The sequence below is a fragment of the Sinocyclocheilus anshuiensis genome, unplaced genomic scaffold (assembly GCF_001515605.1).
Source record: "Sinocyclocheilus anshuiensis isolate Anshui unplaced genomic scaffold, SAMN03320099.WGS_v1.1 scaffold435, whole genome shotgun sequence".
Taxonomy (NCBI): Eukaryota; Metazoa; Chordata; class Actinopteri; order Cypriniformes; family Cyprinidae; genus Sinocyclocheilus; species Sinocyclocheilus anshuiensis.
In genome coordinates this window covers 283757-301457 of record NW_015552555.1, presented here as the reverse complement: position 1 = coordinate 301457, position 17701 = coordinate 283757, and the positions used below count along the sequence as shown (strand labels likewise).

The 17701-nt window shown below is 41.9% G+C and overlaps 1 protein-coding gene across 1 annotated transcript in view; it reads left to right on the top strand.

Annotated features, from left to right (window-relative positions):
* Positions 1-8586, top strand: part of LOC107664537 (axin-2) — a 13777-nt gene extending 5191 nt beyond the window's left edge. The window contains exons 4-11 of the mRNA XM_016455127.1: positions 2297-2399; positions 3725-3865; positions 4041-4516; positions 4637-4804; positions 4989-5201; positions 5294-5374; positions 6034-6201; positions 8202-8586. Coding sequence (XP_016310613.1) covers positions 2297-2399; positions 3725-3865; positions 4041-4516; positions 4637-4804; positions 4989-5201; positions 5294-5374; positions 6034-6201; positions 8202-8328 — 1477 coding nt within the window. The 3' untranslated portion in view covers positions 8329-8586. The remainder of the gene's footprint in view (positions 1-2296; positions 2400-3724; positions 3866-4040; positions 4517-4636; positions 4805-4988; positions 5202-5293; positions 5375-6033; positions 6202-8201) is intronic.
* The last annotated feature ends 9115 nt before the right edge of the window (positions 8587-17701 follow it).

Below are 17701 nucleotides of genomic sequence, written 5' to 3'. Positions count from 1 at the left end.
TCCCTATAAAGCTTTGAACTTCAATGGCTTTCTTTTTAAATTTTGCACAACTTAATCACAGAAGACAAAGTCATTATTTATTGGTTTCCCCATTGTCCGTGGAAAAAGGGGGTGGGGGTTAACTCACCATGTGGACTATAAGACACTCATTGAGGTGCTTTGGCAGTAAATTAAAGGAATCTCAACTCGCATGGAGGTTTGGAACGAGGGGGATCCGGTGTCAGCTAGGCCTTTGAGAGGTTAGCCATTTCTGGAGCACAAGAGCAGGTCACCTGGGATTAGGGTGTTTGGGACCCCATCCCCCAGACACTCATGTACACCACCCATTCAACCCCACCTCTGCCTGAAAGCAGCCCTCCCCCCTCTGTGTTTGCGGCAGAGGCAATTGTGCAAGTGCATAGCTAAGTGTAGAGAGTGAGAAATAAAGTGCATGCTGGATGAAAGGCTTAACTGAATCGCTTTCAGCCCATTGTTAGGCCCCGGGAGCTTAGAGGGATAAGAGGGTGGCTGGCTGCTTTGAAAATTACTTGCACAAGTGAATAGGAGATTCCCATAAAGCACAGCCAGCCTGTGACACCCCAAAGCTCCAAACACAGTGAGTGTATGTGGACAGTGGGCTGATTGAACCAAAGATTAATATTTTGATAGGCACAGCCATGCATTTTTTTTTTAACAAAATGTGCAACAGCTTTTTGAGTGACCTGTCTTCAAATCATCTTAATTTGAAGTATTTCTTTAATAGTTAAAACCGCAGCATAGTACTTACAAGGTTACAACATTCATTTTAAATTAGTGAGTCAATCAACGTTTACTTGTTCTGAAAAAAAAAAAAGAATTATCTGCATGCTCCTGTCCAGTGACTTTACGCATATTTAACCATTGCATTTCTTATTTAATTTTTTGTTTGTATTTGCGCCACTTTGAAGTAGTATAGGCAATGGGAAAAACAGCCCCTGTGTTATTTATTTGGAGGCTGATTTGATTGGAATTAGCTGTGTTTTTATTTGAGTTAAAAGGCACGGCGCTAAATCAGAATCTGAATTCCAGATGGAGGGAGGGAGCGAGGGAGGGGAGGAGAAGTGGGGGAAATTTTGCTTATATCTTATTTATGGATTTACTTGGACGTTAGGGAATGCCGCTGCGCCGACTTCAAACATTACCTTATCTTACAAACCAGCCTTTTGATGTGCGCAAGATCAGAGGCTGACTGCCGAGCGCTTGCCAAATGAAGATTGGAGCGACGGCTTTATGCGCATGACTGTGAGCTTTCAAAGACGTGCTGGAAACTGCATTTGGGCTAGGTCATACACTTCAGAGTCAGAACAGAGCAAAGGAAACTGGCCTGGCTTTAAAAAAAAAAAGAAAAAGAAAAAGCCAAGCGGAGGATGAGAAAGATGTCTGGCTTTAGAGGCAAGAAACAGTGAGATTGAAGAGGTGCAGGTTTACAAACGTTCTGCCTTGGATTAGATGGATTAGGAGTGTTTATGGAAACACAAGCCATCTTTTATTACTTGGACGTTAGGGAATGCCGCTGCGCCGACTTCAAACATTACCTTATCTTACAAACCAGCCTTTTGATGTGCGCAAGATCAGAGGCTGACTGCCGAGCGCTTGCCAAATGAAGATTGGAGCGACGGCTTTATGCGCATGACTGTGAGCTTTCAAAGACGTGCTGGAAACTGCATTTGGGCTAGGTCATACACTTCAGAGTCAGAACAGAGCAAAGGAAACTGGCCTGGCTTTAAAAAAAAAAAGAAAAAGAAAAAGCCAAGCGGAGGATGAGAAAGATGTCTGGCTTTAGAGGCAAGAAACGGTGAGATTGAAGAGGTGCAGGTTTACAAACGTTCTGCCTTGGATTAGATGGATTAGGATGTTTATGGAAACACAAGCCATCTTTTATTGTAATTGGTAACATCATATGGATGCCATAACGGTGGCAAAGCTTGATTGCCCTTTGGGTTTGAGCGAGCCCCATGGCGTCTGTGCTGGGCAAGAGAGCAGAGAAAGATCTTGCTGTTACCAGCACTCTGGAATGCTCACGGCTAACATGGAGGAAGATGAAGAACTTTGGGTTTTGGATGATATTGAAAGGAAAGTCATGGGGCTTGCAGTTTTAGTTTGCACAGGGTGAGAATGCATCATTTTCTGGGCCATTATTTCAACAACACACTGTGTGTTGATCTGTATGACTACAGGATTTGAGTGTCTATGGATGCTAGGTGCAGTATGTGTCTTGACTATTGTGTTTGAGTTTGGGGAGTAAATAACCTTCGATGTTCTCTGTGTGTCCTGACAGAGATGCCATCCCTCCATACAAGCTGGGAAGTAAAAAACAATTACAACGAGAGATGCAGCGCAACATGAGGATGAATGGCCAAGTGTCTCTACCTCCGTTCCCTGTAAGTGTCCTCGCCATTCTTCTGAAATACACATAAACAACTCCAACATCGCCCCCAATTAAAAAGCGTTACCCACTTACGGTTGTGGACCGTTCGTGTTGTTGTGCTCTTTCTCGGATAATGACTCTTAATAAACTGCCACACCACACTAAATGAGTTTGTTTCATCCCGGGGCACCAAAATCAACTGTCTCTCTCTGAGAGCACTTTGATCAGCAGATGAATGGGGCTGACTTCAAGGGAAGTGACAACTTCCAACCGAGCTGCACCCTTTTTATTCCTCCAGCAGCACCCTGCATCCCCCTCTCCCTAGTTTCTTCTCTGCCTCCCTCAAAGTAGAAAAAGAGAGGTTAGTGTTTGGAGAGAGAGTTTGGAAAGACAACTTAAGCAAGTCAAACAAACCTGTATCCACCCTCCCTATACCTCCTTATGCTTTCTTACTCTTAAGAATTTTAAATTCTATATTGGAAAGACTTTCCCTTTGCTGTGTCTGCTCTCTCTTTCTTTCTATCTCCTTGCCTCCCACCCTCTCTCCTTTTTTTTCTAGCTTGTAATATTTCCCTTCTGATTTGGCAATGACTGGCTGCCTGTCCCAGGATGCTACTTTTAGGCAGCAGGGGCCTGGAGCTGCTGCAAGTCTCACCAGCAGCTCGTTTTGCTTTCTTCTCTCTTTCGTCGCTCCCTTCATCATCTTTACAAAGAGATGGAAAGGGGAAGCCAAATCAAGAAACGCAGGGCACAAAATAATAATAAAAATAATAAGAAAGCGGTAGAAAATCCTCGTGTGAGACGCACACATGGGGAAGGAGGATAATGTGGCTACTGTAGCTCAAAGGTGCCTGCTGTCGTTGGGGGGGGGAATAAATTACCTCTGTGCTTCTGATCTCCCACCTCTTGACTCCTCTGGTGGCGGCACACATCTCGCCATCTTACTTTCTCTTCTTTTAATCCCCCTCTCTTTCCTTTTTTCCTTTGCCTCCCTCCTTTTTCCCCCTGTCGATATGTGACTTTTATTGCTAGATGTAAAGCCAGTGTCCCTGCCGCCCCTGGTGAGCGTTTGATATTTGACGAGGCCTCTTTGAAGCTGCCTGACTTCACAGGCCGGGCTGATGGCTTGGTTGCACTACAGAGGGAACAAGCCGAGGCTCCTTAGAGCGTGACCAACTGCTCATGCCGGCAGCGGCCCATGCCAGTGGTGTGGGGCATGTTTGTGTGTGTGTGTGTTGTATGGGCAGTAGACTTATGCGGGGAGGGCAGCTGTAGAAATCAACCCATCCTGTCCTGTCTGGTCTTCTCGCTAATCTGTATCTCTCTCTGGTTGTGCAGAGGACGCGGCGGCCACCTAAGGAGATGACTCCCGTGGAGCCAGCAGCCTTTGCGGCACAGCTGATAGCCAGACTGGAGCGTCTGAAGCGGGAACAGGAAACCATGAGCTCCCTAGAGGAGAGACTTCAGCAGATTCAGGAGGTATTGCTGGAAGTCTCCGAAAATGTTGTCACTCTTTCAAATCGAACATTTTACTTCTTCTATTGAAGAATTCAGAGAAACATACATTTACATACACAATATTCACAGAACATTTTGGGTAAACAGGCTGTTTGCAAGAATTTCTTTGTAACATTGCATTCTTGTGTGTGTTCAGGAGGAGGAGAAGGATGAATCTGAGGTGTCTGGAAGCAGTGCATGCCACTCTCTGCCTTTGCTCCCTCCTGGCTCTTGTGAGGAGGACCCCCAGGCCATCCTGGACGAACACCTTTCCCGAGTTCTCAAGACCCCTGGCTGTCAGTCTCCAGGAATGCTTCGGCATTCCCCACGCTCCCGATCTCCTGAACAGCACCCCCTGCCTCGGGGAGGTCCTGGCACCAGGTCGCAGTCTGGCTCTGGGAACGGATACGTGCCATCCAAGACCTTGATCTCCAGACAGTCAACCAAGCACATCTATCACCACTACATCCATCACCATGCTGAGCCCAAAAGCAAGGAGCAGATCGAGGCGGAGGCGACCCAGCGGGTGCAGTGCCTGTGCCATGGAGCTTCAGAAAGCTGCTCTGCACCCTACAACCGCAGCCGGAGTCTGGGCAGAGACCAGTGTGGCAGCCCTGCAGAAGTGACCTTTGGGTACATTTTTTTTTGTTGTTCCTCATTGCTTTTTAATTGTTGCATCCTGGAGTCTATAGATGGTTGTTTTTATAAAACTTTTTTTTCAACTTCAGTTTTTATTCCTTTTCCTGCTGCTAGGCATTCCAGCTCTTTATCTAAGCGTCTGTGTAAATCTGGAGAGGAGGTGAACACAGAAGGGTTGGAGAGCAGTCTCCTTCAGCTGCCAGCTGACAGTACAGATCGCTCTCAAAACGTATGGCAGTGGATCCTGGAGAGCGACCGACAGACCAAGCACAAGCCCCACAGGTCTGTCTCGCAACTCTGTGGTCATCTCTATGTTGTAATCTTCGTTCTTTGAAAATTCTTGTGCATGTGCGTTTGCACTACCAGTGGTTGCTCACCTTGGTTGCACAAGCGTTTGCCCACCTTGATTCCTATGAGCATTTGTGCTTACATTGTACTTACATGGTCAAACTGTCTGTTCTTGCAGCACTCAAAATGTAAAGAAGTCGCACTGTTTGGAACCCACACGCACACACACCTGGGGAGGTGGCGGAAGCAGTGCGCATCTCCGTGCCCACCAACCTGCACACCCCTTTGTTCAGGACCCTGCCATGCCACCTCTACCCCCTCCCAACACCCTAGCACAGCTGGAAGAGGCCCGCAGACGTCTGGAAGAAGTTTCCAAACCCTCTAAACAGAGGTACAAACTCCAGACTTTACGACCCTGAATGCCAGTCCTTGCTAAAAACTCTCGATTGATTTCTGTATTGACGTATGGGTTCCACTTCACAGACATTCAACATCAAGCCTTCAGAGAGACAAGAGTCACCCAGTGCCTGTACAGAATGGCAGTTCAGCACTTCAAACGGACGAGTATGTATCACTCCTGATAGTCATCCTCTTGCACGTTTTAATTCACTTTTCATTGATGAATGACACACGTATGCATGTAACGTGGCAGTCGTCGGATGCTTTGCAGCCATTAGTCCTTTTCTTCCTTTGAGGAACTCCTGGTTGTTCTCTCTCTTGGTTTCTGGCCCTGGCCAGTATTGGAAGTGTGGCGCATTGGCCACCTGATGGCAAAACTCTTTTTAATTTCTAAGACTGGGTTGGCTTTCTGAAGTAGCACTACAAAGTGGAGAAAAGGGCCAGTGGATAATCTTGACCATTTGTCTTTGGTCAATTTGACAGCATTTGTTAAACTCAAAGCACTGCATTTGTGGCAACTATAGACTATTCCTTCTTTTTTTGACATATATATATATATATATATTAACCTATTCATGAATTCCATGACCGGTAATAGTGATAGTTGTTCAAGGAAACACTAATAACATCCTAACATGTTTCCACCAAATCTAATCCTAATGGATAAGAACAAGCCCCACCCTAAATATTTCCTGTTGTGTCATTACAGATTTTCAATGTGTTGTGCATGCCATCTACAATAGTGTGGTCTTTAAGGCCTAGCTAATATTATCCTCTGCTGTGATGATCTTTACGTTTGTGCTCATGTGTGTTTGTCTTTACAGACCGAAAGATCTCAAGAAGATGTCAGGTTCCCACAGTAGTTTGGGCTCGGAGACAGTGGTCACATACTTCTTTTGCGGTGAGGAAATCCCGTACCGCCGGATGATGAAAACACACAGCCTCACACTCGGACACTTCAAGGAGCAACTGCGGAAAAAAGGAAACTACAGGTATGTTCTAAATTCTGACGAGTTAATTTCTTTTTGAGAGTTTATATTAAGGCTGCTGAAGACTTGAATATAATAGTTTTGCAACTAGCTAATTCAAAAAATATTCTTGCAAGGTATTTTTTGATGTGGTTTTACACTGGTTGTGTTGGTCTCTGCAAGGCTGCGATGTTTACTATAAGTTATTTACATTAGCAGCAAGTATGGGGTTAAGACGACAGGAAAGAGAGAGGGTGGGTGCACAGAGAAAGAAAGAATGAGGGAATTTTAACTGTAGCCGTTTGGTCACATCTGGTATTGATTTCATCTTAAGGCACATTTAATAAGAAGCTCTTTGAAGCTCAGGCCTTTCATTTGATGCACAAAGACTTGCACACATTTTTCAACAATTGTATCAAGCTACGTTGCTCTCATACATTTGTGTGTGTGTTTACATAAGACTATCAGTTTTTTTAATGATTATTTCTCATTTATATCAAAGCCTCTCTTTGTGTTGGCCTTTTTATTTGAATGGGGCATTGTCAGATGGCCGCCAGTGGTTTTCCTTGTGCATGTTGACTCCATAAAAGCCCATTTTAAGCACACCAGAAGAGTTGAGTAACTTTTAATTGGTAACTACGCCGATCATAGCTTTCAACTGCCCACTGACCACAATCTGTAATGCCCCGTGTGGTTGCATTATTGTCCATATTGGTAACTTTATTTTATCAAATAGCTTGTTGTTTGCATTTTACATAAATATTGTCAAAAAGTCCCCATGTTAGGGACCCCTCTCTCACCATGCGCATTTTCAAGGAAAAGAGAATTCAAAGCTGATGGTTTTAATCACAGAAAATGTGTGTAGTTGGGTCATTTCAACATGGCAGATATTCAACAAAGAACAGTACTGCCAGAGTTGCCAGACAATATTGGTGCCAGATGTTGCGAAGAGAAAATCTTGCCATATAAAACATGTTCCAATGGAAAGACTTCTTTCTCTTTTTCTTTCTTCTTCTCCCTCTCTATTTTTTTCGAACAAATAAGAGCCATGCTTCTCTTTTGAAGATTTTGCGGAGGAGGATATAGCTTATTCTCCAGAAATGAGGATGTAATTATGTGCCATGACACAGTATTCGAGTTTGTCCCTCATTTATGAAGTTGGGTTTGGGCAGTGGGAGAACAATGGATTGTTTCCGACATATTGAAAGAAGAAAAGAAACTTTGTTCTTGTCGGTTGTTGTTTTGAGTCATGGTTATTCCTGTGTGTGTTTTATGTGTGCTGTTTCTATGACTTGGTGGTGTTTGCTTGTAAAAACCTAGCATGCACTGCAGCGCAAGTTAGTAAGAGGGGGCATTTTCCATTACAAAGCCAATTACTGAGGTAGACCTCACCACTCCCTCCCCTCCCACTGTTTTCTCTTCCTTTTGGAGGAGGTGGAGATCATTAGTGCCACAGAGGTAGAAGGAAAAAGACCAATCGAAAGAGAAATGAGGCAGAGAGGTCGTCCATCAAGGTCAAAGACTAGATTAAGCTCAAACTCGTCCTATCACAATGTGGTAATGAAAAAAGTGTAGTGTAGACTACGGCAACCCAAAAATGTCAGCCCTTGTGAAAGATCCCCATTATTTGCTCAGAGCTCCCAATTAGACACCAGATGCCTGATGGTGGATGGGTGGTAGTGTTTAACAGACCCTCTAATTTATGCTAAAGCACCTCTTTGTCCCCATATAGCAGAATACAACATGGTATAGCACTAGTATGTGATACGGGTATTTAAAGTCAACATGAAATGGTGTTTGAAACATTTCACTTCTGTAATGTGATGCATTTCCTGTTGAAACAGGATATTCAGACTGGATTGTGAAGGGTCTCTGTGACAGTTCCATGGGGTCTTTAAGCATTTCATATGCTTGTAAAACAAAATTGTTGTTTTCTGGAACGAAAGAATACCATTTTACCTATAGACCTATACATTTATGAATGCCATCAACAGTTTGTTGACCCTACATGTGCTCTCTTTCAGGTACTACTTCAAAAAGGCCAGTGATGAGTTTGAGTGCGGTGCTGTGTTTGAGGAGGTCTGGGACGACTGCACAGTTCTGCCTATGTATGAGGGCAAAATCCTCGGCAAAGTGGAGAGAATGGACTAAATAAACACGACAGCGGACTTACCCAGCACTCAAGACTAAGTCAACGAGCGGAAAATGGACGTTTTATGCAGCTAAAAAAAGTTTAGACGTTTGCCTCACCAAGCTATTGAAGGAATACTAGCCAATGAAGTACAGAGGGATCTGAACCAGCAATGCATCATAAGAAATTGTTCCTTTAATTTGGAACGCTAAGAGAGATGTTATGACCAATGAAGACGCAATCATCCACTTATTTGTTTGGACTACAACACGCCAACGTTGGTGTGTTACCATACCATGGACTGCTGACCAGCATTTGTGATAACTGTAGATGTGTATATGTGTGTTGGATGCGAGAACGTGTGCATGTGTATACTGAGGTGCTCATATGTACACAAAGTTATAATATGCTTCTGTCAAAAGCTAAAGACTTTATTGCTATTTATTAAACTGTCATTCCCCTCATACCTGTGTTCAGATTATGGACAAGCTGCTTATTTGATTGGGAGATTTTCAGTGTTATACATGCATGGACGGATGTCTAGAGTCACGCGACCTTAACTCAACAGACTGTACCAGGAATCTTCTCTTCTGGCCAATGAGAACGAACTGTGCTTCAGACCAGCACCCCTCTCCAAACCTCTCTGTTGATTGGGTGGATATTTCAACCTTTATTGCCCAGCCAACAGCTGATGATGTGTTGCATCTTTAGTGCCTTTGGTTTAATGTCCAGACATTGCACAGGAACCAATAGCCTTGTCCTGGAACCTGTTCCAAGACTCTTAAGTAAAAACTAAGTAATAGGAAGTCATACTATTAAAAAAGAAAAAAAACGGTAATCTTAATTTCAACACTGTCTGGGAGATCAGAGAGTGTGCATGGAAGGGGTTAATGTCCTGTGTAAATGTTGAATGAAAAGACCTGGTGTAGCTGATTTAAAACCGCAGAGCTCCAGGGCAAAATCTCGGAATGCACTGGCACGAGTGAATGAGAACATGCCATCGCTAGTGTATTATATATTACCTGTGCCTACATGGATACCATACTGTGTGCTGCCCTGTTTCAGGGTGTGAATATTCCCTTGCTTTTCTGAGGGGTTTATGTTTAAAATCATTTTTTATGCTTTGGATATCTTGTAATCATGACATTACGTTTCAGTGTTTTCCTCCCCCAATTTTGTTGTGTTTCACTAAAATGTAAATTATGCATTATATAGAGCTTCATTTTAAAGACGAATTGGTACTTTAATTATTGTAATTATGAAGAGATGTAGCCTTTATTAAAAGTTATATTTTTTAAATGAACACTAGTATGTTTGTGTGGTTACTGTGCATTTGTGTTTGGCTGGAAGTGATTTTTGCCCTTTGACTCGTTTTCATTTGAGCAATTAAGGTATACATTGGTTAGTACTGTATGTGTTTTCCCTGGGAATCAAACCCAAAATGAGGGCCTAGCTCTACCAGTTGATCTCGGACTTCATTTTATTAGACTGCTCTGAGACCAGTTTGGGGTATCTGAGGGTGTCTTTCATCACTCTCTTCTTATTCGTGCCATTCTAACAGGAATGAGGATGGAGGATGTCATAAAGAGGCTTCCCGATTGGCCATTAATCCCATCTATTAAAGTGCAGGTGGGGTTCCTGCCAGTTGGGGGGTAACTCTGTGGCTGTTTGTACACCATAGAAGGCTTTGTTCATGGATCATTCCCCCCGTCCGCTCCCTCCAGCCTTGCACCAGCACCTCCATGCTTAATTAAAATCTCACCCCCTGTAGCTCCTTCCATGAGAAACCAACTCCAAGGTGAAGGAAGGCCTTTCCCAGAAAAACCCCTATTGCTTCCTCAAGTATGTTTCTCAAGCTTCAGCTTGGCCCATTAGGAGGGAGGGGGATTCAGGCATCAGGTTGTTTTTGTCGCCATTTTGGCAGAGAGCATAATCTGTTGCCAGAGTTCTATGTGGGAATAGTTTTATCTGGTTGCCTTATTTCAGTATTTCAAGTGTTCACCATAAAGTGGAGGGAGGAGGTTTTAATGGTGACATGCTTTTCTTGAGTGCCTCTCCACACTTGGACCAGGCCCTGGCCTTTACCTCTGCCCTGGGAGACGTGAGCTTTGCCAGGGCCCGGGCAGCTGGTTTTTCTTGGGGCTAATTGGAGGATTAGAATGCCCCTGGAAGCACCACTGGCCCAGCATGCTCAGAGACAATGCTGTGGCATAATGAAGCACTTCAGACCCCGGTGAGAAATCCCAGCCATATTTGTTCACATTATCAGCCTTTAATTTGCTCCCTCGTAGAAGATTAATAAATGCAGCAGTAATTTGGCCACTAGAGTCCTTTTTGCCTGCACGTATGAGCTCAGAGATAAGTTGGAGTGCTAAGTGTTCTCGGCATGTCTTGCGCGGATGCATCCGCCGAGTGTTTTTTCTTTGCGTGGAATGCCAAATACAGCCTGGCAGAGATCAGAGCACGCCTGACCCTTGACTTGTCACTTCCCTTTTCCTAATTGTCCTTCATTCCAGCAAGCTCTATTTTAAAGTTTCCTGTGCTTTGATCGTGAAACTATCTAGGAAACTCTTCTAGGAACAGCCACGACCTTCCCACCTTAATGCACCCGTAACAACACGCCGCAAACCTTGGTGGAAATCGCAGGTGCCATCTGGCGCCTGAGGGCGAGTTTAACGTTGGCTGACTTCAAGTCATTTAGACAATGTCGCAATGTTAGATTGATGATATCAGTGCTCTCGTTTCTCATGGCACAAAGCGTAGCACGTGGGAGGCAGCACAGTAACCATATCAGGCGGTGTGTGCCAGGGGCTCGCTCTGAGGAGCGCTAACTGTTTCATTCACTTCATTGTGTGGGGTGGTAATTGGCATTAAGCTCTACTCTGGCGGCTTTAACCAGCTTCTGTGTGTGTGAAAGGGAGAGAAAGAGACCACTAAAGCTGCCATAGTTCGCTTCCCAGCCAACATTAGCTCGCATGGCAGGCCAGGGCTATTGTGCTATCTCACTTTTGTTACACTTAAGAGAGGGACTCCAAACCGGTTCTGCCAAATAAAAAAAAAATGGGTCTCTGTTGATAGATTTATTTGCCAGGTAAAAACGCTCGGCTGTGAAACGCGGGAGAAACAGAAGGGTGTGTGTGTGGGAGGAGGGTTAAAGGATAAATGAGGAAGAAAAAAGAAGGAAAAGAGTGCGACAGAGACTGAGACATGGGCTATTGCCAAGAGACACATCAAAGCGCTCCCTTGATGTTTATTTTGAATGGGCACTAATGGTTTCTGAAGGCAAAGAATTGCAGCAGGAAGACGAAAAGAAAGAGCGAGAGAGACAGACAGAAGTATGGAGCCAGGCAGCAATCCTGTGAGGGCACAAATATTCTCATCTTGTGTCTCTAAAAGGAACAGCAGGGTGTGGTAATGGTGGCGATGCTAAGACCAGGTTATGATTACATCCACCCATATTCTGGGTGCACTGCTTTGAGCCTTTGCCCAATAAGCTATGGTTGTCTTTGTTTTTTGTAGTTGATCAGCCATTTCTAACTGTTTTTTCCGACCCACAGCTTTTTCTTTTTCTTGCCCTTTCTCTTTATTTTGAAATCAGCACATTTTAAAGACATTGAACTACACTGTAAAAAATGACCGTGAATTTAACGGTAAAAGACTGTAAAAATGCTACAGTAAAAACCTGTTAAATGGTTAACGGTAAATTCCCCTACTATATACGGTGAAAACTGTATTGGACATTACATGTATTGGACATTAATTTTACGGTAGTATACTGCTTTTGTAAGTGAAAAAAACGTATAATTTACAGTGAATAACCGTAAATTGACATTCCCAGAATTCCCTGCGTTACATTTCAAATTTGATGCTTTTTTGTTGAAATAACTATGTTTCTTCTTATTTTTTTCTTATCAGTTTTGTATATTAGGGTTGTGTGTTACACCTAATGTTGTTAAATGATTGTTTATTGTAATATTTCAGTTTCATGTGTGTTACCATGATGGTGTTTAGTGTTTGTGTGAATGACACTGTGCACCTTCTATATATGTTATTATTTAAAAGCTGCTTGTGATGGGCTTTGGCTCATCATGTGACTTTCTCATCACCACCTGCATTTGGTGGTTGTCAGTGTATTACAAAAGTACAAAACAGATTTCAGTACTTCAATAGGTTGGTATATTAACATTATGTCAATGAAATTACGGTATTTTACTGTAAATTTAAGTTAAAACCGTAAAACCTAAAATGTTGCTACCGTAGTTTTTACGGTAAAATTCCGGCAACCACAGCTGCCGGTTTTTTACCGTAAAGTTTACGGAATTTTTTTTTACAGTGTAGCGTTAAATTAAGAAAAGTGTGCATGTTTGCATTGCTTGCGGATCCTGGAAGTAGATAAAAGGAGCCAGAAAACATACCACATTGCTGCAGCTTCTCTGTGAATGCAGTGCAGTCGATGACTTTAGAATGTGTCATGTCTTCACTTGCTCTAGTGCCTCTCTTCCAGCACCCCGTGATGTTTTGCCTGCTTCAGGGGAGACTTTTATGCCATATCACCTTTAAAACTCATCCAAAATCTTCTGACCTGTCTTTTGCCATGCCTGAATATTCCCAACTGAATCCACACAGTTGTCACTGCAGATCTATTTTTCAATCATCTTCCTTTATTTCTAAACTGATGCAAAATGTATTGATTCTATACAGATATTGAATTCATTTTCAAAATAGAAAACTACTTTACAATCAGTGTTGGGTGTAATGCATTACCAAGTAACTGCCATTTAATTACTTTTCCCTTGAAAAAGTAAAGTAAGGGATTACTCTTAATTTTGATGTAATTTAATTACAGTTACTTCTAATGTAATTGCATTAAATACTGTATAGACTAGAACAATTGTTTATATAAAACAATAGTGGATTTAACATCAGAGTTAAACATCTAAAATGTATGTTTTTGATGTAAACTTCTACCTTTAAATACTTATCTCAAAATTAATGTACGTAATTTTATGTTATTGATTAGAAAGAATTAAAAGAGCAGTTTCATGTTTATCCCTGTATTGTTCATCTGGTGGATGTTGACATAGGAAGTAAATATAATAATTAATGAAATACTTTTTATAGAGAGTAATTAGTGCATAAATATAATTACACTGCTGAAGATGTAATTAATAGCTATATAATTAATGACTTTTTTAAAGTAGCTCACCCAACACTGTTTACAATATACTGCATTCTACACAGTATACACTGTATACTACTATAAATAGCAAGTGAAAGAGTACGTATTCTGTGATGAACATTATTTAAGTGAATTCATGGCTTAATTCAAAATGACAGCATTATCTGTTATATAAAGATATGGCATCATATCTGCAAATTAGAGACTATGTCAGAACAAAATGTCCTGATTTTGAACAACTAAAAAAGCATGGAAAATTAGAGGAAATAAACCGATTTAAAGCTGGAAACTCAAAAGCAGTATCATATTTCTATAATGTATTAACTGATCTGGTGGATAGTGACAACTTCAATTAGGAAAGCATGGGAGGAGGATTTAGGTTTCACTATTGAGGATGCGCAATGGGAGGAATGCTTACAGAATATACATGATTGTTCAATTAATACTAGACACAACTTAATTCAATTCAAATCTCTACACAGAGTATACATGTGCAAAACTAAATTGCATAAGATTTTCCCTGAAGTGTCACTGGTTTGCAATAAATGCAAGGTTGCGGAGGGTACACTTCTACATTCATTTTGGACATGTTGTAACCTTCACAAGTACTGGACTGATATTTTTGACCTGCTTTCAAAAGTGTATAAAAAAGATATTGTTCCAGATCCAATGATTGCCATTTTTGGGGTGATTTCTGTACCTTCTTTTAGTACATATGAAAGACAGTGTATTTCTTTATTTATGGTTCTTGCAAAGAGATTGATTCTTCAGAGGTGGAAACTTGACATTGTTCCAACATTCGATGTGTTGCTGAGTGAACTAGCGGGCATTATTCATATTGAGAAGTTACGATTTATTAACAATGATAAGCTAGATATATTTTGGAAAATATGGAAGCCTGTATTAGAGCACTTAGGAATGTGATAACTTTATTTATTTACTCTGGTTTTTATACTGCATTATACCTTTGTAACGTCTCGGTAACCTTGAGGGTTCGGGACGCGGTGGAAGATTCCACTCGAGCCCGACACTCTCGGCGGCCCGGGAAAGCATAGCCATCATTTCCGGGTCCGTATCCGGCACCGCTGACCGCCCAGAAGGTGGCAACACTGACGGATCTTCATCCCCGGAGAAATCCGACTCACCCTCCGATGCTGCGACCGACATCCGGTCGTCGGGGGGAGCCTCGGAAGAAACAGGTGGTACCCCCCGGGAGGGTCCAGCCTGCTCTTTTGACTCGACACGGGAAAACCACCGCCGCTGAAGCGCCGTACCACCAGCACGAGAGCCCACGAAGAGCGTGCTTGACTGTAGTTTTTACTACCGTAGAAGGTCAGGAGGAGAACGATAGAACCGCTCGGCTCTGAAGCGAAAAGCTGAATATTCGCTGCATCTGCTGCCTACTTATACTCACGCTGTGATCAGCAGCAGCTGGATGCAATAATCGCATGCCAGTGTGCATTGGCTCGTTTAGTTTACACTCGAAGTAGATTGGTCTCTCTAAGCGAGATCCCAATTCGTCGGTCATCCGACGTGACGTCGGGAGTCACCGACTGAAAGGGAACTCTTAAATTTATTTACCTAAATATTATTATCTTGTTATTGTAGTATTTATTTTTTTTTTTCCTCACACCCTTCTGATGTTATCGCTGTGATCTGTTTGGAACTCCTTTATTTTGTGCATCAGAGATGTTTATTTGTAGCTACTAGTATACCGTACTATCGTTTTCTTTTTGGACCTTTGTACTGGAAAAACAAATGTCATATTAAAAAAATTAAATAAAGTAAAAAAAAATAAAAATAAAATTAAAAAAAGATATGGCATCATTTTGCATGTTAGTGGCAAAAGTCTATTTGGGAGTCGGATTATTTTTTTTTTAACTCAAATAAAAGTAAAAAATAAAAATCTTGCAGGGCGTCTGAAATCACGTACTGTCTGAGTAGGTACTACATTTGAGTTTGAACTTACTTGATGACCATTAAAAAATTATGTTCCGTATAGTACGAAAATGGCTCGTATGAATGCAATTCGGTAGTTGTTTATTATCACGTGACCTACCAGTGTCAGTTGCGTCGCTTCACTGTCATTCATTAATCCTGTCCGTGTCCTCATGGGATAGTAAAGTGTCCATCGAATGCACTCTTCAGAATACGGGGTGAAGTAGTAGGTCTCTACTACTTTTCACCTACTGTTTTTTGAATACTATAAATTTGGAAAAGCTAGTCTTTTGGTGTACTGTTTTTTGCATACTATATAGAAGGGAAGTATTTGATTTTGGACACAGCGTTGGTTAATTTTTGGTTCACATGTCACTATGGAAACAAAAGTCAAGTTGACCACATTATGGCATACAGTATTCCGTGCAATGTGCTCTGTTGTATACTGCAAACTTTGGCAAATGTTGTAAGCTATAGTTGTATTCCTTTTATATAGATCTGCATACTATACACAGTATACATGCATATGTTTGTATGATATTCCAAACAAAGCCTCAACATATGGTCAGATATATAGACAGATATATATTACCATAAAGAATTATTTTGAATTGATTTTGTTTTACAAGTAATTTTTTATTAAAAAAGACAGAAAAGAAAAGAAAAAGAATAATAAGCACAACACCTTTTGTAGGTATGTTTAAAAAGCTAAAGCTATTAGTGCTGACAGGAGACAGGTCCCTCCCTAAATGCTATATAACAGCTGTCTCTTGGAGCCCTTGATTGAGTGGATAGCTTCAGAACAATTCTTATACTGCCTTTTGTATTGAAAGGTCATCACAATATTGTTAAAATACCACTTTCTGCACTTTCATCATGAAAGGTCATGCTGTATACCTGAAGAGCTCCTTGGAGTCTTTAAAGGTAAGCGACTGCGCCTGCCGCCATTGTTGAGTCAAGTGTTCCCTTGAGCAAGTCTTTCTTCTTTTAAGACTTCAGGAGAAAACTGTCCTTTTTGAAACTGAGGTTGAGGGGAAATCCATGGAGCAACAATTTTATTTGTAACCTACATAGTATGTAAACTTTAATATAGTGCAAATAGCTATGTGCTCAAGTCATTAGTCAAGTGATAGGCCATACCATCTGCAAGCATTTTTCCTGGTTCCTACAATGGCACATTAATAACAAATGTGATCTTTCTTGTCTACCCTCTCTGAACTAGGCATCACAGGATCTCAATTTGGCTGGCTTGAGTGAGGGAACCTCAGTGTTCCTCTTCTTAATGTACTGTACACAACTGCATTGTGCCCAATTATAGCATCTCTTTCCACTGTGAATAGGACAGAAGATTAAAAAAAAACACTGGAAAGAGGTAAAAAAAAAAAAAAAAATCACTGTCTGTCCTGTCTTGCGCTTTTGGTGCCCAGTTTCAATTAAATGTGAAATCAGTTCTCTTTCAGCCTGTGCCTGTTTACTTCCCTTTGCTGAAAGATCTGTGCGATTGTTGTCCATCATCATTTCCTCTTATTGTTTCATCTTTCTTCTCATGACCTAATTTTTGTTGTTTTTTATTACTTTTTTTTATCTTTCTCTCTTCGCTATGCAAGGGTATGGGTACACGGTTGAGGGGTCACAGGCTTAGTTTTATGGCTAACCGCATGTGTTTTTAGATATTTGGGCCTCTATTTCTCATGGAAAGGCAGTTGGGGGTAGTGTGGGTTGGGGATGGGTTATGGGTAGGCTGGGGGATACTGGTGAGGGGGTGGGTAGTTGGTGTGGGAGAGAAAAACATATGGTTCTTGTTTGAAGGGTTAAGATGAAGCAGCCATGTTTCTTCCCTGTGAAGTGCAACGGAAATCCAAACATCCCCTCAATGATTAAACAGTATGACTTCTGTGACGCCCTCATATGAGAAACAACAAAATACACCATCATGTGATGCCTGCATGGCTGCATAAACACAATAATGTGTAGGGTTGAGGGGGAAGAAGATGCAACATTCTTAGTATGTGGAAACCATCAGTGATTAAGAGATTTGTAAACCTTCCAATACCGCTCTTGGCACTCATGTGGCCATATTTCACAACTGGCAATCCACCGACCATAACAGACACTGCAGACTAGGCACATGGGAGCCTTAAAATATAAAAATCTGAAGTAGGCTAGAGACAGTGTTTCCGGTCTTGGGATCTCAAAACTTTTGGCCCACTGCATGGTATGGCACGGTACGGCTCGGTACGGTTCACTTTTGGGGGGTTTTCCACTGGGTACAGTAC